Source organism: Grampus griseus (genome assembly GCF_964374135.1).
Source record: "Grampus griseus genome assembly, chromosome: 3".
NCBI lineage: Eukaryota > Metazoa > Chordata > Mammalia > Artiodactyla > Delphinidae > Grampus > Grampus griseus.
In genome coordinates this window covers 111,707,408-111,731,360 of record NC_139019.1, presented here as the reverse complement: position 1 = coordinate 111,731,360, position 23,953 = coordinate 111,707,408, and the positions used below count along the sequence as shown (strand labels likewise).

Genomic DNA, 23,953 nt, shown 5'->3' with positions numbered 1-23,953 from the left:
GTTCTCTCCACCCGAGGAAGGAGCGAGGCCAGACGCCCTGCCCTCACAGGGCTCCCCCACTGCACGGCGATGGGTCTCACGCTCCAGAGCGATCCTTCTTGGCACCGTTTCACACAGTTCTCAGTTTGGTCCTGAGTGCGATCATTTGCAAATGGAAATGATCTGAGTATCTTAGAAGACACATGCTCTCTGCATTCACACAATTATTGTCACTTCCTCAGGGAAATTTTCTCTCATCCGTTCTGGCCGGATGACTGTCTCCCCTAGATAACCGTGGGCACCAAGAGGGCCAGGACGAGACTGTGGCTTTCTCGTCACAGAACCCCCAGCACCCTGCACAGCTCAGGAAATAGTAGTCGGGTGAATGAAACCACGAGTAAAGGCTTCCACCAGCCCTTGTCCTCTGGCTTCAGGGGTGCCGTCATCCAGGCCTGGAGCCCACGGGACCCCCATGGGACCCTTGTCCAGCCATTCTCAATTCTACATGTTTTCTACTGACCTGACTCCCCAGGGTGGGCCTGGGCACCCAGCTACAGATGCTGGCTTCCCACCCACAGCTCAACCCAGAACTCATGTCTCCTCTAAGAATAGGGCACCGCCAAGGTGACAGGCCTCAAGAACACTCCCCAGAAATGGGAGCAGAGGGGGCACTGCCGGGCCTCTGGTCTGGCCAGTCGGGAGCAAGGGGTACCAGCCACCCTGCCCCACCTGGGCCTTCAGATGGCTCCGTGGTGGCTGGGCCGGGATGGCGCCAGGACCTTGCCAGCTGTGGCAGTCATGTGGCCAGGGACGACACAGAAAAATGCCACCTTTCGAGTAAAGAGTTCTAACTAAAGGGGAGGGAGCAGCCCAAAGCGCCCGATACTGCCACTCCTCTGGCCCCTGCATGAGGTGCCCCCCTGAACTGCACGCCACACAACAGTATCCTTCCAGTCACGGCTGCACCCCTGGGGCACCACCATCACTGTGAGCCTGGGAGAAGCAGAGTAGAACCCCAAAGAGGGGCCTCCAGGGCTCTGGGTGCACAGAGAGAGCTGTAGCTCTGCCAGGTGTGGGCACACACACAAAGATGAGGGCAGCAGAGCTTCCAGGATCAGTAGGGCCACACCAGCTCAAAGGAGCCACGCACTCTTATGGGGCGGCTGGAAGCCCTTCTCGGTCCGGGGTCCTCAGGTGGCTTTCCCAGGAACCCGGTGGGTCCTTGATGCTGGGGTCAAAGGAGGAGAGAGCCAGTGTGGACCCTAGGTGTGTCTTCTGGTCAGGGGGGGCCTTGAGCCTCCCTCTCCCCACTCCCTACTCCCAAGGTCTGGCTGTGTCATGTGAGGGAGGAATCAGACTTCATGGGCATCTACTCAGGCCCAATTCCCAAAGGTGGAGAAATGCCATGATCACAGCAACCGTGAAGAGGCCAACTCAGAAAACCTGTGTTTAGTTGGCGGGACAGGGTGTCACAGCCTGGGAGGCCCTCGGTGCCTGGGTGCCCACACCCACTACTTCTCCTCGACCTTCTCCAAGGACTGGGACTGCTTCCTCTGGGGCAAGTCTTCAAGCATCAGGCTCAGCACGTGCACGATCTCGTAGTACAGCTCCTGAAGCCTGGAAATGGAGGAGGAGAGGAGGCCTGAGCTCACGAGTGGGCTCCATGCCGCCCTGGCCCTGCCCACGGCACTCTCGCACCCGCACGTTCACCACTCCTGGTAGGTGTGGGGTCACGGAAGAGCGAGGACTTCAGAGCCACATAGGGCTGGGCTGGGAGCCCGGCTGTGCCCCTCTACCTGTGGCCCCAGGAGTAAAGTCGTTTCACCGCATGTGTCAGGTGGGAGGCAACAGACTCCTGGGCTCGGAGTGAGGTGAGCCCGTGGAGGTGCCCAGACGCTGCCTGGTCCACGCCTGGGCCAACACTGGTCATCCCTAGATCCCCTCCTTTTAGTTCCTCCTGTCTGCGAAGCCCTCAAGGCAGCTTTTGTTGAGAAACCAGGCTAATCGTGCACCTCCCCTTCCTGCAAGTAATGGCCAGAAGGACCCCAGCTAACTCACACTGAGCATAGCCCTGGGCCAGGCCAAGCTCAGAGCTTCACACACATTGCTTCCATAGTCAGCCCCTCCTGTGCCGGGTAGGAAAGGGACAAAGACTTTGCCAGAGTCACACAGCACCAAGCCAGGGGCTTCAGCTTCTGACTTGCCAGCCAGCAGCGTTCTCTCGGCCCTCTGAAAAGTGCTTGGTGAGGAGGGTCTTGGAGAGTCAGAGGAGCCAATATTTAAAAACAGGTCAGGGTGGGCTGGGGAGGCCAGTGGGTGGAGTCTCCCCCAGCCACAGGTCCGTCCGCACAGCAGCCCAGCCCCTGCACACCGCCAGGAAGGGCCTCGCCCGACCCGCCCTGCACATCAGCCATTGCCCCCCTGGGCCTGGGGCCAGGTCAGCGGAGCTGGGACTGACTTGTAGATGGTAGCATCCTGGTTGTCCAGAGTGGACAAGTAGACATCAATGAAGGGTAGGCTAGTGCCAAAATCATCCAAGACCATGGGGTCAGTGTGCCGCAGGGTCTTCTTAAACTTCTCCACCAGCTCAGTGAAACTTTTGTGGTCAACATTCTTCTAGAGAGGGAAGCATAAAGAGAGCAAGGATGAGGAGGTAGTGACCGGGCTGCACAGAGACCTGGGGCCCCTCCACGTGGGGGCCAGGCAGAGGCCTGACCCTGGCCCCAGGATGAGTCCTGAGTCCAATCACAGTTCACCCCAACCCCTTCTGGGCCTGGACCCCCCTGACTGAGGTCACCTGGTGAGCCACCATCCCTGACGTGAGGACAGGTGACACGGGAAGGAATCGGTGAGAGCCTGAGCGTGGCTCAGCATTTCACCCTGTTCTGGACAAACCTTGGGCACACCGAGACAGGCGGGCATCTCCACCTCAGAGAGGAGGCTGAGGAGGAAGGCACCAGCCACTTGGCGGAGAAAGGGGCAGCATGCTGTTCACGACCCGGCCGAGCACCCCGGCAGCTCAGAGCACTTCGGCCGAAAAGAGAGGATGCTCCTCCAGCCCCTCACAGTTGTATCATGCTTGAGAGAAAATCTCCAGCCCACTGTGCTCACTCTTGTTCCAGTTTAGAAAAACTGAGGTTAGTAACACCTGTCAGGGCCTCCGTGGCCTCGCCCACTCAGCGGACGGGGACGAAGCCTGCTTGGCACCCAGCGAGTCCTCAGGAACAAGAGTGCTCCAGGCAAAGGGCCCAGCAATGGAGTTTTGCCCATGAAGGAGGGAAATATGATAATCACAACACTCAACACTTGAAGAGGTCCAGAGAAACATAAAAATACAGAGAATAACGTCAGACTCTGAAAAGTACAGGGGGGGTGAGTAGCTGACTTACCAAGTGCCACAGATGCCTAAGGCCACCCGCCCTCCACGCAGGCCCCCAGGCCCATCTTCCTGGCCGTTCCTTCAGCCCTGACTGTCCCTCTGCTTGTCCGCCGGCCCATGGAGACCACCTACCTGCGTCTGCATCAGCTTGCTGACCTCCTCCTGCTGCCACTTCAAAATCACATGCTTTTCTTCCATGAGTGTCATGTGTCTCTCTAGCATCAGCTCCCGCTCAAACTTTTTGACAGAGTCCTAGAGGGTGGGAGGATGGAGGTAAGATATGGGCTCTCAGTGCGCACCACTCCCGTCTTCCTTCTTCCCCAGTCTTCCACTGCTGCTCCGGCCCCTCAGCAGGAGGATCCCCTCACAGGCCAGCCCCCAGCTCAAGCTGCCAACTGTAGCTGCAGTGACTTCCTAAGCACCTACCCTGCAGGCCACCATCCTGAGGGAGGGAAAATGCAGGGCTCAGGGAAAAGAGTCAGGCTGCGGTAGAGCCTGGTCACCCCCCCTCCACTTCAGGAGGGAGATCGCTCAGTGTCCTCACTTGAGACTTGGCCCATCCGCCTGCCACACTTACCACTCCCCCATCCTTACAAGCACCACCTCACCTCCGTGTGAATGATCATCACACCCACGAACATGCTGAGGAAGACGAAGGAGGCAAGCAAGATGAAGATGATGGTGAATGAACGGCTCAGAGTAAAATTCCGGGCGTCCAGCTGCTGCTGCAGGTCTGTCCAGCCATCGACCTGCTCAGGCAAGGCAGGGTACGCTGAGCGCCTAGGCCCAGAGCGGCAGGCCTCCTCTCACCCACCGTGGGGAGCCCCAGCCCCACCGAGGAGCAGGCCGGCTTCCTTCCACATCAGCCCTGCGACAGCCCCTAATGCTCTGACTCCAGGGCACACGTGCTGGCCTGGAGCTGCACGGCACCACTGGGTGGGGGTGCTGCTGATCAAGGCGCCCTAAGGGCTCTCCTCCAAAAGGCCTTCCATCCCTCCCCAAAAGACAATGCCTCTCTGCCCTCCTTTGGAGAGACCCCGATCCTTCCAGAGTCCAACAGAATCTAGACTCTGAGACTTGGGCTTTGCAGGCTTCTTCTGGGTGGCTTTGTGACAGCCTGTTCCCAAAAAGGCTCTGTGACATGGGTTTCCCTTCTAAATTCAACTTAATCTGAATGAATTGTCTTTTGAAAACTTTTTGAAAGTTTTACACCCCTGTGGGACAAATAAGGATGCTCTAGGGAGTCACAAGATTAGAGATAATCTTGTGGCCAGGGCACTGGCCTATCCTTAGTCCTAGGAGGCCAGCCCCCAGCTTCCCCAGACCAGCTAAGTGTCTGAACATGGGAAAGGCCCCCAAGTGAGGCCCAGCATGTCCACACGCCCACACCAGCTGCCAGTCCCTTCTCAAGTCCCCTGCCCCTACCGCGGCTCCCAAACACGGTACCGTGGCCAAGCTGAAGAGGGTAAAGAAGGCCAGAGCCAGGTTCCCCCAGTTATTCAGGTCAGCACTCTCTGGAACTCCAAATAGGCAGAAGCCCAGGACAGCGAAGACGTACATCAGGACGAAGAGCAGGACGAGCACGGAGGCCACGGTGCAGGCTGTCTGCCCCATGGCGCTGATGAGTGTCTGCAAGGCACAGGCACTGGGACTAGGCCAGGCTGCAAGGCTGGGTTGGACTCAGAGGACAGGGGTCCAGCCCGTCCCGACACCAGCTGCCCCAGAATCCAGTGCCTTGCCTGGCACATGGCAGATGCTCCATAAATGGCTGGATGAATGAATGAGTGAATGAATGGGAACTGTGCCCAGACTGAGGGCTGGACCAACCTAAGAGTGGTTCATCAGTGCCTGGCATCCACGCTCAGTTGCCCACGGGTGGATCACCCGTGGTGTCCCAGGTCTCGTGCAGTCTCCCCATCAGCACCACTAAGCACTCCACTTGAACCCCAGCCTGCCTCTGTGGTCATCCTAAGGTGCCCTGCTCCCACCCCTCAGCTGGGCGCCAGCCCTGAATGCTCTTCCAGGCCAAGGAGGAGTATGGGAACTACCCTGGGAGTGGGAATGAAGAAGGCTGAGAGGAATAGGATTTCTCAATTCTTCTGGGCCCCATTTCACAGGCAGGTCTCCACCTTGGGACCTCAGTCTTCCCCCATGAGATGGGTGTTTGTCTTATCTCCCATGCCTCATCGTTCCTTCTCCATGCCCTGGAGTCTTGCATATACGTGTTCAGCTACCTTGATACTGTCACAGATACCATGTCAAGGTAGGAAGATGTTCCCATTTCAAGATGCAGGATCAGAGGCTCAAAGAAGCAAAATGCCTTGGTCACAGTCACACTCTGCTAGAACGGCAGAGCGGGAACACATTCTCCAGCCCCTTGCCTTGCGCCACCACAGTCAACCACAAAAGCACCTCTTTCTAAGCCAAGATACTATTTATTGACTTAGCAGTAGGAAGGGAGGTACTGGTGGAGCTGGGACACAGGACAGTGAAGTTTTGACAGTCTGGGGTAAAGTGCAAAACAGAGAGACAACCCAGGAGCACTGGGGCTGGTTGCCCTGTATGTGGACCACTTTGGCAGCTACCTGCAAGGGTGAATGCATACCCGACGCCCCCCTCCCCTCCTTGAGGGAAGAAAAATCAGTGTTAAGGGATTAATTCCAAAAGAACTGAGCTGTAAAAAAATTGCCTCCAATCCTGCAAGAGAGACAGAACTTCTTTCCCAAGACTGCTAAGACTGAAGAGGTAAGAACTCATGAAAAAGGCTGCAATGGGACACAGTCTGCAGGTGACATCTTCAGGGTGTGGAGGGGCAGGGCCACGTGGAAGAACCTGAGGTACCTTGGAAGGATGAGGGAGAGGCCCCGGTTGGGTCTCCCACTTCCAGGCTAGTGCACAGGCCCAGTGCCACCCGAGGTCAAAGCCAAGCAGCCTCGAGAACAGCCGTGCAGCAAAAGTCACGCTCTCCGGAAGCCTGTGTGGGACTGACTCCTGACCGCTGGTCTTGGCCACGTTCTTCAAGCACTATCCAGACAGGCTCCATTATTCTGCAGTCTAGAAGGTTCAGAAATCTAGTCCCGGGAATGAGCCTCCAAGGTGGGAGAGCTGAGTCCAGGATGTTGGACCACCAGAGAACTCCCAGCCCCATGGAATATTAATCGGTGAGAACTCTCCCAGAGGTCTCCACCCCAACACTACGACCCGACTCCACCCAAGGGCCAGCAAGCTCCAATGCTGGACGCCTCATGCCAAACAACTGGCAAGACAGGAACACAACCCCACCCACTAGCAGTCAGGCTGCCTAAAGTCATACTAAGTTCACAGACACCCCAAAACACACCACCAGATGCAGCACTGCCCATCAGAGGGGCAAGATACAGCCCCACCCACCAGAACACAAGCACCAGTCACCCCCACCAGGAAGCCTACACAAGCCACTGGACCAACCTCACCCACTGGGGGCAGACAACAGAAGTAAGAGGAACTACGATCCTGCAGCCTGCATAAAGGAGACCCCAAACACAGTAAGTTAAACAAAATAAGAAGACAGAGAAATATGCATCAGATGAGGAGCAAGGTAAAAACCCATCAGACCTAACAAATGAAGAGGAGACAGGCAGTCTACCTGAAAAAGAATTCAGAGTAATGATAGTAAAGATGATCCAAAGTCTTGGAAATAGAATGGAGAAAACACAAGAAACGTTTAACAAGGAGCTAGAACTAAAGAGCAAACAAACAGTGATGAACAACGCAGTAATTGAAATTAAAAATACTCTAGAAGGAATCAATAGCAGAATAACTGAGACAGAAGAACGGATGAGTGACCTGGAAGATAAAATAGTGGAAATAACTAATGCAGAGCACAATAAAGAAAAAAGAATGAAAAGAACTGAGGACAGTCTCAGAGACCTCAGGGACAACATTAAACGCACCAACATTCGAAGTATAGGGGTCCAAGAAGAAGAAGAGAGAAAGAAAGGGTCTAAGAAAATACTTGAAGAGATTACAGTCGAAAACTTCCACAACATGGGAAAGGAAATAGTCAATCAAATCCAGGAAGCGCAGAGAGTCCCTTACAGGATAAACCCAAGGAGAAACACGCCAAGACACACATTAATCAAACTGTCAAAAATTAAATACAAAGAAAAAATATTAAAAGCAGCAAGGGAAAAGCAACACATAACATACAAGGGAATTCACATGAGGTTAACAGCTGATCTTTTAGCAGAAACTCTGCAAGCCAGAAGGGAGTGGCAGAACATATTTAAAATGATGAAAGGGAAGAACCTACAACCAAGATTACTCTACCCAGCAAGGATCTCATTCAGATTTGAAGGAGAAATTAAAACATTTACAGACAAGCAAAAGTTCAGAAAACTAAGCACCACCAAACCAGCTCTACAACAAATGCTAAAGGAACTTCTCTAGGCAGGAAACACAAGAGAAGGAAAAGACGTACAATAACAAACCCAAAACAATTAAGAAAATGATAATAGGAACATACATAGCAATAACTACCTTAAATGTAAATGGATTAAATGCCCCCACCAAAAGACATACACTGGCTGAATGGATACAAAAACAAGACCCGTTTATACGCTGTCTACAAAAGACCCACTTCAGACCAAGGGACACATACAGACTGAAAGTGAGGGGATGGAAAAAGATATTCCATGCAAATGGAAATCAAAAGAAAGCTGGAGTAGCAATACTCATATCAGACAAAAGAGACTTTAAAATAAACATTATTACAAGAGACAAGGAAGGATGCTACATAATGATCAAGGGATCAATCCAAGAAGAAGATATAACAATTGTAAATGTTTATGCACCCAACATAGGAGCACCTCAATACATAAGGTAAATGCTAAGAGCCATAAAAGTGGAAATCGATAGTAACACAATAATAGCAGGGGACTTTAACACCTCACTTATACCAATAGACAGATCATCCAAACAGAAAATAGATAAGGAAACACAAGCTTTAAATGATACATTAGATCAGATGGACTTAATTGATATTTATAGGACATTCCATCTAGAAACAATAGAATACACTTTCTTCTCAAGTGCACATGGAACGTTCTCCAGGATAGATCACATCTTGGGTCACAAATCAAGCCTTGGTAAATTTAAGAAAATTGAAATCATATCAAGCATCTTTTCCGACCACAACGCTATGAGACTAGATATCAATTACAGGGAAAAAAACGGTAAAAAATACAAACACATGGAGGTTAAACAGCATGCTACTAAATAACCAAGAGATCACTGAAGAAATCAAACAGGAAATCAAAAACTACCTAGAAACAAATGACAATGAAAACACAATGACGCAAAACTTATGGGATGCAGCAAAAGCAGTTCTAAGAGGGAAGTTGACAGCAATACAATCCTACCTCAAGAAATAAGAGGGTCTTCCCTGGTGAAACAGTGGTTAAGAATCCACCTGCCAATGCAGGGGACACGAGTTTGATCCCTGGTCCGGGAAGATCCCACATGCCACGGAGCAACTAAGCCCCTGTGCTACGCAAGCCACAACTACTAAGCCCTTGGGCCACAACTACTGAAGCCCGTGTGCCTAGATACAGCCCATGCTCCACAACAAGAGAAGCCACTGCCATGAGAAGCCCGTGCACTGCAATGAAGAGTAGCCCCTGCTCGCTGCAACTACAGAAAGCCTACATGCAGGAACGAAGACCCAAAACAGCCAAAAAAAAAAGGAAAGAAAAAGAAACAAGAAAAATCTCAAATAAACAACATAACCTTACACCTAAAGCAGTTAGAGAAAGAACAAAAAAAACCCCCAAAGCTAGCAGAAAGAAAGAAATCATAAATCAGATCAGAAATAAATCAAAAAGAAATGAAGGAAACAATAGCAAAGATTAATAAAACTAAAAGCTGGTTCTTTGGAAGATAAACAAAATGGATAAACCATTAGCCAGACTCATCAGGAAAAAAAGAGAGAAGACTCAAATCAAAATAATTAGAAATGAAAACAGAGAAGTAACAACTGACACTGCAGAAATACAAAGGATTGTGAGAGACTACTATAAGCAACTATATGCCAGTAAAATGGACAACCTGGAAGAAATGGACAAATTCTTAGAAAAGTACAACCTTCCAAGACTGAATCAGGAAGAAATACAAAATATGAACAGACCAATCAGGAGCACTGAAATTGAAACTGTGATTAAAAATCCTCCAACAGGGCTTCCCTGGTGGCGCAGTGATTGAGAGTCCACCTGCCAATGCAGGGGACGCAGGTTCGTGCCCCGGTCCGGGAAGATCCCACGTGCCGCGGAGCAGCTGGGCCCATGAGCCATGGCCACTGAGCCTGCGCGTCCGGAGCCTGTGCTCCGCAATGGGAGAGGCCACAACAGTGAGAGGCCCACGTACCACAAAAAAAAAAAAAAATCCTCCAACAAACAAAAGCCCAGGGCCAGATGGCTTCACAGGTGAATTCTGTCAAGCATTTAGAGAAGAGCTAACATGTATCCTTCTAAAACTCTTCCAAAATACTCCCAAACTCATTCTATGAGGCCACCATCACCCTGATACCCAAACCAGACAGAGACACTACAAAAAAAAGAAAATTAAAGACCAATATCACTGATGAATATAGATGCAAAAATCCTCAACAAAATACTAGCAAACAGAATCCAACAATACATTAAAAGGATCATACACCATGATCAAGTGGGATTTATCCCAGAGATACAAGGATTCTTCAATATATGCAAGTCAATCAATGTGATACACCATATTAACAAACTGAAGAATAAAAACCATATGATCATCTCAATAGATGCAGAAAAAAGCTTTTGACAAAATTCAACACTGATTTATGACAAAAACTCTCCAGAAAGTGGGCATAGAGGGAACCTATCTCAACATAATAAAGGTCACATACGACAAACCCACAGCAAACATCATTCTCAATGGTGAGAAACTGAAAGCATTTCCTATAAGATCAAGAACAAGACAAGGATGTCCACTCTCACCACTATTATTCAACATAGGTTTGGAAGTAATGGCCAAGGCAATAGGAGACGAAAAAGAAATAAAAGGAATACAAATCAGAAAAGAAGGAGTAAAACTGTCACTGTTTGCAGATGACATGATACTATACATAGAGAATCCTAACGATGCCACCAGAAAACTACTAGAGCTAATCAATGAATTTGGTGAAGTTGCAGGAAACAAAATTAATGCACAGAAACCTCCTGCATTCCTATACACTGACAACGAAAGATCAGAAAGAGAAATTAAGGAAACAACCCATTCACCATTGCAACAAAAAGAATAAAATACCTAGGAAAAAACCTACCTAAGGAGGTAAAAGACTTGTACTCAGAAACCTATAAGACACTGATGAAAGAAATCAAAAATGACACAAACAGATGGAGAGATATACCATGTTCTTAGATTGGAAGAATCAATATTGTGAAAATGACTATGTCCAAAGCAATCTACAGATTAATGCAATCCCTATCAAATTACCCACGGCATTTTTTACAGAACTAGAAAAAAAATCGTAAAATTTGTATGGAGGGCTTCCCTGGTGGCGCAGTGGTTGAGAGTCCACCTGCCAATGCAGGGGACACGGGTTCGTGCCCTGGTCCGGGAAGATCCCACGTGCCACGGAGGGGCTGGGCCCGTGAGCCATGGCCGCTGAGCCTGTGCAGTCCGGAGCCTGTGCTCCACAATGGAAGAGGCCACAACAGAGAGAGGCCCGCGTATCGCAAAAAAAAAAAAAAATTTGTAGGGAGACACAGAACATCCCGAATGGCCAAAGCAATCTTGAGGGAAAAAAAAATGGAGCTGGAAGAATCAGACTCCCTGATTTCAGACTATACTACAAAGCTACAGTAATCAAGACAACAAGGCACAAAAACAGGAATATAGATCAACGGAACAGAATAGAAGGCCCAGAGATAAACTCACATACCTATGGTCAACTAATCTACGACAAGGAGGAAAGGATATACAATGGAGAAAAGACAGTCTCTTCAATAAGTGGTGCTGGGAAAACTGGACAGCTACATGTAAAAGAATGAAATTAGAACACTCCCTAACACCATGCACATAATAAACTCAAAATGGATTAAAGACCTAAATGTAAGACTGGACATTATAAAACTCTTAGAGGAAAACATAGGAAGAACACTCTTTGACATAAATCACAACAAGATCTAGAGTAATGGAAATAAAAACGAAAGTAAACAAATGGGACCTAATGAAACTTCAAAGCTTTTGCACAGCAAAGGAAACTATAAACAGGATGAAAAGACAACCCTCAGAATGGGAGAAAATATTTGCAAATGAATCAACAGACAAAAGATTAATCTCCAAAATATATAAACAGCTCATGCAGCTCAATATTAAAAAAACAAACAACCCAATCAAAAAGTGGGCAGAAGACCTAAATAGACATCTCTCCAAAGAAGACATACACATGGCCAAGATGCACATGAAAAGCTGCTCAACGTCACTAATTATTAGAGAAATGCAAATCAAAACTACAATGAGGTATCACCTCACACTGGTCAGAACAGGCACCATTAGAAAATCTATGAACAACAAATGCTGGAGAGGGTGTGGAGAAAAGGGAACCCTCTTGCATTGTTGGTGAGAACGTAAATTGGTACAGCCACTATGGAGAACAGTATGGAGGTGCCTTAAAAAACTAAAAATAGAACTACCATATGACCCAGCAATCCCACTACTGGGCATATACCCTGAGAAAACCATAATTCAAAAAGACACATGCACCCCAATGTTCATTACAGCACTATTTACAATAGCCAGGTCATGGAAGCAACCTAAATGCCTATCGACAGATGAATGGATAAAGAAGATGTGGTACATATATACAATGGAATATTACTCAGCCATAAAAAGGAACGAAACTGGGTCATTTGTAGAGATGTGGATGGACCTAGAGACTGTCATACAGAGTGAAACAAGTCAAAAAGAGAAAAACAAATATTGTATGTTAACGCATATATGTGGAATCTAGAAAAATAGTATAGATGAACCGGTTCGCAAGGCAGATGGAGACACAGATGTAGAGAACAAGTGTATGGACACTAAGGGGGGAAAGTGAGGGGGTGGTTGTGGTGGGATGAATTGGGAGATTGGGATGGACATATATAAACGAATATGTAAAAATAGATAACTAATAAGAACCTGCTGTATAATAAATAAATAAATAAAGTAAAATTTTTTTAAAAACTAAAAATAGAACTACCATATGACCCAGCAATCCCACTGCTGGGCACATACCCTGAGAAAACCATAATTCAAAAAGAGTCATGTACCACAATGTTCACTGCAGCTCTATTTACAATAACCAGGACATGGAAGCAACCTAAGTGTCCATCGACAGATGAATGGCTAAAGAAGATGTGGCACATATATACAATGGAATATTACTCAGCCATAAAAAGAAAGAAAATTGAGTTATTTGTACTGAGGTGGATGGACCTAGAGTCTGTCATACAGAGTGAAGTAAGTCAGAAAGAGAAAAACAAGTACCATATGCTAACACATATATATGGAATCTAAAAAAAAAAAAAGGTTCTGATGAACCTAGGGGCAGGACAGGAATAAAGACGCAGATGTAGAGAATGGACTTGAGGACATGGGGTGGGGAAGGGTAAGCTGGGACGAAGTGAGGGAGTGGCATGGACATATATACACTATCAAATGTAAAATAGATAGCTAGTGGGAAGCAGCCACATAGCACAGGGAGATCAGCTCGGTGCTTTGTGACCACCTGGATGGGTGGGATAGGGAGGGTGGGAGGGAGATACAAGAGGGAGGAGATATGGTGACATATGTATATGTATAGCTGATTCACTTTGTTATAAAGCAGAAACTAACACACTACTGTAAAGCAATTATACTCCAATAAAGATGTTAAAAAAATAAATAAAAATGAAAGACACATGTACCACAGTGTTCATTGCAGCACTATTTACAATAGCCAGGACATGGAAGCAACCTAAATGTCCATCGACAGATGAATGGATAAAGAAGATGTGGCACATATATGTAATGGAATATTACTCAGCCATAAAAAGGAATGAAATTGAGTTATTTGTATTGAGGTGGATGCACCCAGAGTCTGTCACACAGAGTGAAGTAAGAAAGAGAAAAACAAATACCGTATGCTAACGCACATATATGGAACTAAAAAATGGTACTGATGAACCTAGTGGCCGGGCAGGAATAAAGACGCAGATGTAGAGAATGGACTTGAGGACAGAGCGGGCGAAAGGGAAGCTGGGATGAAGTGAGAGAGTAGCATTGACATATATACACTACCAAATGTAAAATGGATGGCTAGTGGGAAGATGTTGCATAGCTCAGGGAGATAAGCTCGGTGCTTTGTGATGACCTAGAGGGGTCAGATAGGGAGGGTGGGAGGGAGGCTCAAGAGGGAGGGGATATGGGGGTATATGTATACATATAGCTGATTCACTTTGTTGTGCAGCAGAAACTAACACAACAGTGTAAAGTAATTATACTCCATTAAAGGTATAAAAATACATAAATAAATAAACAAATAAAGTTAGTATTAAAAAAAAGAAAGCCCAGAGATAAACCCACGAACATATGGTCACCTTATCTTTGACAAAGGAGGCAAGAATTTATAGTGGAGAAAAGACAGCCTCTTCAATAAGTGGTGCGGGAAAACTGGACAGCTACATGTAAAAGAATGAAATTAGAACACTTCCTAACACCATACACAAAAGTAAAGTCAAAATGAATTAAGGACCTAAATGTAAGGCCAGACACTATAAAACTCTTAGGGGAAAATATTGGCAGAACACTCTATTACATAAATCACAGCTAAATCCTTTGTGACCCACCTCCTAGAGCAATGGAAATAAAAACAAAAATAAACAAATGGGACCTAATGAAACTTAAAAGTTTTTGCACATCAAAGGAAACCAAAAATAAGACAAAAAGACAAACCTCAGAATGGGAGAAAATATTTGGAAACGAAGCAACTGACAAAGGATTAATCTCCAAAATATACAAGCAGCTCATGCAGCTCAATATCAAAAACACAAACAACCCAGTCCAAAAATGGGTAGAAGCCCTAAATAGACATGTCTCCAAAAAAGATATACAGACTGCCAACAAACACATGAAAAGATGCTCAACATCACTAATCATTAGAGAAATGCAAATCAAAACCACAATGAGGTATCACCTCACACCAGTCAGGATGGCATCATCAAAAAATCTAGGAAGAATAAGCGCTGGAGAGGGTGTGGAGAAAAGGGGACCCTCCTGCACTGTTGGTGGGAATGTAAATTGATACAACCACTATGGAGAACAGTATGGACATTCCTTTAAAAACTAAAAATAGAATTACTATATGACCCAGCAATCCCACTACTGGGCATATACCCTGAGAAAACCATAATTCAAAAAGACACATGCACCCCAATGTTCATTGCAGCACTATTTACAATAGCCAGGACATGGAAGCAACCTAAATATCCATTGACAGATGAATAGATAAAGAAGATGTGGCACATATATACAATGGAATATTACTCAGCCATAAAAAGGAATGAAATTGAGTTATTTGTAGTGAGGTGGATGGACCTAGAGACTGTCATACAGAGTGAAGTAACTCAAAAAGAGTAAAACAAATACCGTATGCTAAAGCATATATTTGGAATCTAGAAAAATCATACTGATGAACCTAGTGGCAGGGCAGGAATAAAGATGCAGATGTAGAGAACGGACTTGAGGACACAGTGGGGGAAAGGGAGGCTGGGATGTAGTGAGAGAGTGGCATGGACATATATACACTACCAAATGTATAACAGATAGCTAGTGGGAAGCAGCTGCATAGAACAGGGAGATCAGCTCGGTGCTTTGTGACCACCTAAAGGGTTGGGGTAGGGAGGGTGGGAGGGAGGCACAAGAGGGAGGGGATATGGGGATATATGTATTCATATAGCTTTGTTGTACAGCAGAAACTAACACAACATTGTAAAGCAGTTATACTCTAATAAAGATGTATAAAAAAAAAAAAAAGAAATCTAGTCCCATGGATGTTTACCCAGATCCCCATAGGCTGGTAGCTCCTTCCCTGAGGAAGTCCTGCACTTTCTAGACCTACAGCCTGGCCCCCAGTAGGTGCCTGATTCTGAATTCCCAAATTCTTTGGGGAAGCAACTCCTAGCCCCCAGTTCAGCTGTCCTGGGCTCTGAATCACGCTAGGGCTGCCCTCCTGGCCTTGGGGCATTCTGGGCATGGAGAGGACCTCTTGTCAGGGCAGGTACTCGGGCCCTGCCGCTCTGATGGGTGGCAAGTGATGCACCCCAAAGAGGAGCAGGCAGGGAGGGAGGCGAGGCTGATGCTCTCACTTGCAGCTCAGTGTCTGCAGGTGGTTCTTCAGGCTGAAATGCAGATGAACAAGGACAGTGTGGCCCTTGGTTGCCCAGCTAACAGAGCTTCTCTGTGTGCAAAACAGCAAGAAACTATTTCTTCATGGTGCAGGTTTATTGCCATGAGGTGGAAAGCAGAATGTCCTCTTAATTCATCAGGGAACAGGAGTCAAGAATGTGCCGGAGTGCCAGCTCTGGGCACTGAGCTGCAGCTCTGTTAGAGCCTCATCTAGACCTCAGTGAATATAAATCAGCACAGAGGTGCAAGGCTCCACCGTTGGCACCTCCAGCTCCCCTGGCCAGCTGGCCAGGCTGGTGTACAGAGGGCATGTAATCCAGAGTCACTCTGGGGGTCCAGGGACATCCCCAAACCCATAGAAGAGCTACAACCAGGGGGTCTGATGGTTCCCCAGGGAACAACTTTTGGATACAAGGCTCTGCTTAATGACAGAAAGACCTTGGGGTCAAACATGGACTGTATGCATATGAACATGCTGTGTTTGCGTGCCCTTGGGTGTCTGCGTGACCACATGGACCAAAGGCCACGCAGAGGCCTTCGGTCACCAAGCAAGCCAGGCTGAGCTCTGGGATAGGCCTTGGCCAGTGGGGAGGGCTGTGTGCCCTTCACTGGATCCCTGGGCTATCCCTGCCGGGCACCAAGACCCTGGCACCTCCAGGCCTTCCCCGCTGACCAGGCTGCCACAACACAATGCAGTCAGCAGGTGGCTCGTGCCCTCAGCCTCACAAGGGACAATCTGGGTCACTGCCCCTCCCCCCACTCCCCAAGATGGAAGCCCCTCCTGCCACCAGTCCTTTCTGCTTCCTCCTCCCTGCACAGCCCTGGACTTCCTTTCCCTCAGCCCACCACCATCACCACCTTCCTCTCATGACTCCCGCAGGTCTCTGGCACCTTCATTCCACAGTGATCTCTCTCCTGGCCTTCCCTGTAAACCCTCTCTTGCCTGAGGACATCGCTCCCCGGCAGCCCTCTAGAGGGAGGCTGCTCATCCCCCACCCACCTGATTCAGGAGGCCATCCCCTACTTTATCCTCAGAGCCCCAGCCTCCATGGGCAAAGCCCCTGCCTCTGGGCAGGGCCAACCTTCCACCTTCCCACACCCTGTTGCATCTTGGAATGGCTCCACCCCACCCTGCTCTCATCCTGGGGGCCTTCAGCATCTCTGTGGACATCCACCAATCCCCAGGCCTCTTCGTCCCTTGACTTCCTCATCTCCAGCGACCCTTGAATCACTTTAGGCCCCTGCTCCCTTGGTGCCCCATACCCCAAAAAATGGGCACAGCCCCCACTGTCTGATTACTCCCTCACTCCGAGGTGCCCGCCACCTGGCACTCCCCTCCCAAAGAGCTCCAGTCTTCTTTCCTGTCCACCTACCTTACTCTCATCCCTCCCTGACACAGACTCCATAGGCCAGCACCTCAGACACTCCCTTCCCCACTTCTAGGACACATTATAGGGTCTGCCTCTAGCCCACGAACAAGGGGAGTCACTCCCAAGTGTAAAAGGAGTAATGCCATGACTTGAGGTGCACTTTAGAGATTCCTCCAGCTGCTGAGGCATTTCTGCTCCAGGGCTCTCAGTAGTGTGGGAAGCCACTGCAGGAACCCATGGAAAGGTGAATGGTGATGGAGAAAAAATGATGGCTGTTGGAGTGAAAAGGTGTGAACAAGCCGAGAACTATCTAGGAGGCCAGGCTATAGGACTCTGAGAGAGAGAGCTCAAAGCCGACACTCAAACTTATGACTTGGCAGTTGACTTGACAGGAGGCACCCATCCCCAACAGACAAAATACAGGAGGAGGAGCCAGGTCTTGGGATTGGAGGGTGGGGGTGGGAGGAGAGTGAAGACTTCCGGTTTAGACACGTTGAGTTTGAGGAGTATGTGAGCTATCCAGGAAGCAGTTAGGTCTGAAGTTCAAAGAAAGTGGCGTGGGCAGGTGAAGACCCCTGACAAGTGCAAAAGGTCACCCAAAGAGAATACAGAGTGAGAAGAGAAGAGAGCTCAGGACACAGTCCTGGGCAAGGCAAAGAAAACACGCACCTGAGAAGTTATGCCTAAGAGGCTGGAGGGAAACCAGGAGAAAGCGGTGACAGGAAGCTGCTGGCAACCTCAGAGGGGCTAGTTACAGGGGAGAGGAGGGAGGAAGCCCGGACACAAATGACAGGTAAGGAAGAGGGACTGGGAGAACAGACACCCCTTCCAGGAGCCTTGCCGTGAAGAGAAGCAGGAGGATGGGACCATGCTCCCATCCTGGGAGGGGACACACATGGGTATGTGACCACGTGAGAGCAAGACCTGAATGCATGGGGTCTGCAGGAGGGGGAGCTCTTTAACATGCACCTATTCTCCACTCAGGCCTGGGGCTCCCTTGGGCTCCCTGAGTGTCGGACCTAAGCCCTAGACAGACAGACACCAGGCTGGCCTAGGGGCAACCTCTCAGCAGAACAGGCTGACACACCCTAACTTGTCAAATAGGTCCAAACCAGCCCCTTCCTGGAGAAGCACGGGTACTGACCAGAGCCAGGGCAAACATACCATGTCCAGGATGGACACCTGAGGGCACGTTTGGGGCACCTCTGAGGTTTGTTCTGAAACCTCCGAGCCAAGTAAAGACTGGCCACCCTCTGCCCTCTCAGCAGGAGCAGCACTTCCAGAGCTGCCTGAACAAGTCATGAGACCATTCCCATCAAGAGAAGCAGCAGATTTTTCAATCGCTCGGGGAAAGCAGTGAGTGGCTGAAGCCACCAAAAAGCTGGAGACTCCTGGGCATGTAGTCCAAAGGGTCTGGACCATAAGAAAATCAGTCACTTTGCAACATGGGAGAGAGGAAAAGATCAGATGGTCTTGAGTCAGACACACCTTTTGAAGCTCAGCTCCAGCATCTAACTGCTGAGTGACCTTGGGTCTCAATTTCTTCATCTGTAAAATGGAGCTAATACCTTTCCTAGAATCGTTTTAAGATTAAATGAGAGAACACAGGTAAACATCAACCTGTCACACAAGAGGACTCAGTCACTGCATGAGAGTAGCAGAATTATCATTTCATCAGGAGCTGATGGGCAGACGGGCCCTATCACCTGCACTCCCAGAACCATGGCAACCCATGTCACTCACCCGGATGCCGCGGCTATAGGGGATGAGCTTGAGAATGCGCAGGGACTGTACGCCATCGGCGATGTTGAGGTAGGGGTAGTGCTTGCCCTTGATCTTGCGGAGGCTGTAGGGGATGAAGATGATGATGATAATGATCACATCTAGCAGGTTGTAGCCATCCTTCCAGTAGTTGATGGGGTCCACGTAGAGCTTCATGCAGAACTCGGAGCTATAGATGGACACAAAGATGAGCTCTGAGACCTACAGGGGTGGTAAGGGTAGGAGGGTCAGACCAAGCTGCAGACCTTACCCCTGCCTGGGCCACCCAATCAGGTGTGTGTGTTGGTGGGGCGAGGGTGGGAGCGGGTGCTCCTAAGTCAGCCACAAGACAGAGAAACCCAGGCAGAGTCCCTGGCATACAGTGGACACAATGTGCCTGATTCCCTTCTCTTTCTGTGCCTTGCCTACCCTGTGGCCCCGAGCTTAGGGCTGGATTTGACCCAGATAGCTTGGGAATGACTGACTGACCGATGGACAGAATGACTATTGAGGCCCGGTGGGAGGTGCGTGTCAGGCAACCCGGATTTCCAAAGAGAAGATCCCAAGAGCCTTCTGGCCAACCTGAATACCCAGACTTTTGGGAAAGGAGATGAACTACTCACACATCTACTTTATTTACTCTATTATCACACATACTTAAAATCAGTTAATTAATCTGCTTCTGAAAAACATTCTGCTTTTTTTTTCCACTTTTATACTTTATGAAACAATCTCATTCAAATTCTTCTCATGCATCTACAACTCCAGTGGCTTTGATTTTACCAAAAGGTACTTTTTGAGTCATCTAAGTTTTTCCTTATCATCAATGAATTCATTCATTGAGGAAGCTTTGATTAAGCATCTACCACATGCCAAGCAAGCACTGTTTCAGGCACAGGGAAATGAAACAATGAAACAGTCTCATTTTTTTTTTTAGAAGTTAATTTTTTTTATTGGGAAACCAAGGTAACAAACCTAAACTTATTGAAAATGAAATCAGTAACTAAGACTCTGCAGGCCCCATCCCCAACCAGCACCAAGGCCTCTGTTTGGCCTAACCCCAGTTTCTCTCGTCCCCAAACGAACAACCGTGTGAAGAACCTGGGGTCAACCTCAGGGCACACACTGCAACTCCCTCTACCCCACCCTCAACTGACACACACAGCCTGGATCAGCAGGCTGGGTCTAGGCCCAAGGAGGGAATAGTGAGGTTTCCTGGGTGGCAGGGAATCCCACCCCAACCTGGTCAAAATCCCAAGTTAGGAAAGGAAGACAGAAGGGAGACTGGCTTGCCCACCCACTCCCCTCCCCTCAGTCCCCCCAGACAACAGGCTCACATCCCTGATCAGTAACACTGTGATTCTGAGGTGTCAGTAGGGCTCCCAGTGGCTTCACCAGATTACTGCAAAGGGCCCAGGGGAGGGGGCAGGCATTTACCCTGCCACCTGTTCAGTATTAGCCAGCCAAGCTGCTGCCCTCAGCTTGTGCTGTGGCCCCTCTCCCCTGTAGACACCCACGGCTGGGGACCAGGCCTCCTGCCAGAGAGAAATGAGTCCAGGAGGCCCTTGCTTCCCCAGCCAGGGAGGAAGGATGGCCTGGGAAGCCTGGGACAGCTACACCAGCTTCTTGGCTTCCAAGAAGCTCTTGGGATGTCGCATCTGCCCGACGCCAATGGCTACGAGAATGAGGGTCTGCAGGATAGATCACCACAGCATGCCCAGGAAGCTGACGGTCTAGTAGGGGAGACGGAAATGAATGTTTAGACAAATACATACGTAACATCAGACAGGAGGGAAAGTGAAACAGCCAAAGGGGAGAGAGGGGCTGGCCAGGGTGGGGAGGGGCAGGCATGGCCGCTACTTTAGAAAAGGTGCTGAGCGGAGGCCTTGCTAAAGCCAGGGATGGAGCCATAATAAAAACTGGGAGACTACTCCCCAATGGCGAGTGCAAGGGCCTTAAGGGGAGCAAGGAACAGCAAAGCCAGAAAGGGGTGAGCAGAGCGGGAGATGCAGTTGGAGGGGCGGGCCATGTAGGGAGGGCCTTGTAGGCCTGGTGAGGGCTGTGAACTTTAACCTCAGCCTTGGAGGAGTTTGAGCAAGGGAGTGATGTGAACTGATTTACATTTTAAAGAGATCTCCGTGGAAAAGAGACCGTGGGGGAACTGGCAGGAGTAGCAACTGGGAGGCGAGTTAGGGAGGAGGCGCTAGATAGTAGAAGAACCATCATCCAGGCAAGAGACGAGGTTAGATTGTATTGGAGTGGGGGACAGTGTGGAGCTGAAGAGAAGAGGGCAGATTCCGGAAGTATTCTGTGGGCAGTGATGACAGGACTTGCTGATGGACTCAGGGGTGCACAGCGTAGAGAGAAGGCAAGGAAGACTCTAGTGCTTCACACAGAGCAACTGGGTAAACGCCGATACCTTTAACTGAGATGAGTTTGGGGTGGGGTGAAGGGGGGCTAGAGAGAGTTTCTATTTCCATTTCTAGAGGGAAATAGAAAAGGTTTTGAGATACACCACCTTTTAAATATGGCAGATGCTGTCACTGGAAATTGTAACTCAAGCCACAACTATCCCTTTGGAAAACATGAGGGCAGCTGGTGGTGTTATTTGTCCTGTATACTTATATTTGTGGTCACCACATGGCAACCATTTACATACACTTTTATGTTTGTTAACTACAATGAAACATTTAATATACACAAAAAGGTATAAAGAATAATATAATGAACAACCATATACCACCACCCAGCTTAAGAAATAAAATATTACCATTACAGGCAGAGCCTCACATCCATCAGATCCCCTTCCCTTCCCACAAAAGTAATCCTGTTTTAAATCTGGAGTATGTCTTGCTCGTGTGTTTTATACTTTTACCACATATGTATCCCTAAAAGTACATAGTATGGTTTTGCGTTTTTTATACACTACATAAATTGCATATACATTACAGTATTCTTTGGGCGATTTTTTTTCATTTAAAATTATAAGATTCATCCATGTTGATATACGTAAACCTAGTTTAGTGTTTCACCACTATTTAGCAATTCCACTTATGAAAATACTATAATTTCTTTATCCAGTTACCCACTGAGTGATATTTAGCTTCTTTGTAATTTTTTACTACTGCAAAGAGTACAAAAAGTTTGAGTCAGGTTGCGGGGCCATTTAAAAAGTGGACTTAAGGTCCTTTGCCCCTGGGCCCTCTCCCCAGCCAGATCGTGGGCAAGATGGCTGGGTGTGCAGCATCCTCGAACCCATGAGCAGTTCCTCCGTGCCCCTAGGGACCCCAGCCCCTGCCACAGCAGATTCTGAGCACCCCTTGGGCTCCCAGCTGCTGGGCCGCCAGCACCAACTTCTGGAGCACCCGAAAGGGAATTCTCCTGTTTGCTAAGATGCTATTGTGCCTGGTGATTCTGACCTGCCTTGACTGCTGATTGAGATGATCTTTGCTGCTATATTCTTTATCATCTATGTGTGTTACCTGCACACCGAGATATAGGCTATCAACTGGCCTTGGAGTGATTTCTTCCAAACCCACACAGTGGTCATCCTCTACCTGATCACCTCAACCATTGTCCTTGTTGAGAGAAGAAACCACTCCAAAATCATCACAGGAGTACTGGGTCTAATCGCTGGGTGCCTACGTGGCCATGATGCCCACGTTACCTTCCCCTTGCGGCAGCAGACACAGCTGCCCCACTAACCCTGCAGATTGCCAGCTGTAGTTGAACTCCCTTCATTTCTCTCTGAAACCTGCAAATAACACCTCCATCGAAATAACTCTCTGCGCTTACAACACTCCCAACCAGCTCGTAGCCCCATGTTTTACTGTACACAGGTGTAGTTTTTCTCTGTTACATACCTAGGAGTGGAATTACCTGATTGTAGAATATGAGCATCTTCAGCTTCACTGGATTTTGCCAAATTGTTTTCTGAAGCTATTGTACTAATTTACTTTAATATCAGTGATGCTCCTTTTTTTTTAATTTCTATTGGAGTATAGTTGTTTCACAATGTTATGTTAGTTTCTGCTGTACAGCAAAGTGAATGTTATATGTATACATATAGCCCCTCTTTTTTAGATTTCCTTCCCATTTAGGTCACCAGAGCATTGAGTAGAGTTCCCTGTGCTATACAGTAGATTCTCATTAGTTACCTATTTTATACATAGTAGTATATATATATGTCTATCCCAATCCCCCAATTCATTCCACCACCACCCTCCCTGCCTTGGTATCCATAAGTTTGTTCTCTACATCTGTGTTTCTATTTCTGCTTTGCAAATAAGTTCATTTGTACCATTTTTCTAGATTGCATATGCAAGCGATATTATACGATATTTGTTTTTCTCTTTCTGACTTACTTCTGAACAATGCTTTTTTTTTTTTTAACATCCTTACCAATACTTCCTACTGTTGGACTTCTTAATTTTTGTCAATTTGATGAATATGAAATGGTATCTTATTTTTCAGTTTGTCATTTCTCTAATTATTAATGAAGTTGGGCATCTTTTTATATGTTTAAATTGTAAATTGCCTGTTCCTAATCTGTTGCCAAATTTTCTGCTAGATTGTTTTGTCTTTTTCTTATTGATTTGGAAGACAATGTATCACATACTTTGAATCCTAAGTCTTTACCTGTTATATGTGTTTCAAATAGCATCTCCTACAGTGACTTATCTTTTCACCTCTTTAATGATCTTCTGATGAATAGAAATTTAAAGTTTTAATGGAATCAAATTAACCAAACTTTTTCTCCATGGCTTATTTATTTCATACCTTAAGATACCTTTCCCTTCTGAGATCATATAAATCTATATTTTCTTCTAAAAATTTAAAGTTTCACTTTTCAAGTTAGGTCTTTAGCTGTGTATGCTGGAAGGTAGAGATCCAATTGTGTTTTTTCTTTCCACATGTACTGTTTAATGAAGAATTTATCTTCCACCACTCATTTGCAGTGCCATCTGACAGGGGCCAGGTTTTCATACAAGCCAGGTCTGTTTCTGAGCACTCTATCCTGTTCCAT

The 23,953-nt window shown here is 47.8% G+C and overlaps 1 protein-coding gene and 1 pseudogene across 2 annotated transcripts in view; one reads left to right on the top strand and one right to left on the bottom strand.

The window, feature by feature from the left end:
* Nucleotides 1-1,490: 1,490 nt before the first annotated feature.
* The window catches only part of CATSPER3 (cation channel sperm associated 3), a gene marked incomplete at both ends in the record, with an annotated part of 39,569 nt that continues 17,106 nt past the window's right edge, over nucleotides 1,491-23,953 (bottom strand). The window contains 6 exons of the mRNA XM_082650319.1: nucleotides 1,491-1,596; nucleotides 2,438-2,595; nucleotides 3,491-3,610; nucleotides 3,967-4,107; nucleotides 4,805-4,987; nucleotides 18,910-19,149. Coding sequence (XP_082506445.1) covers nucleotides 1,491-1,596; nucleotides 2,438-2,595; nucleotides 3,491-3,610; nucleotides 3,967-4,107; nucleotides 4,805-4,987; nucleotides 18,910-19,149 — 948 coding nt within the window. The remainder of the gene's footprint in view (nucleotides 1,597-2,437; nucleotides 2,596-3,490; nucleotides 3,611-3,966; nucleotides 4,108-4,804; nucleotides 4,988-18,909; nucleotides 19,150-23,953) is intronic.
* On the top strand, nucleotides 20,577-22,653 carry LOC309820929 (proteolipid protein 2-like; annotated as a pseudogene). Its single transcript has 2 exons — nucleotides 20,577-20,663; nucleotides 22,210-22,653. The product of its transcript is annotated as a proteolipid protein 2-like (transcript).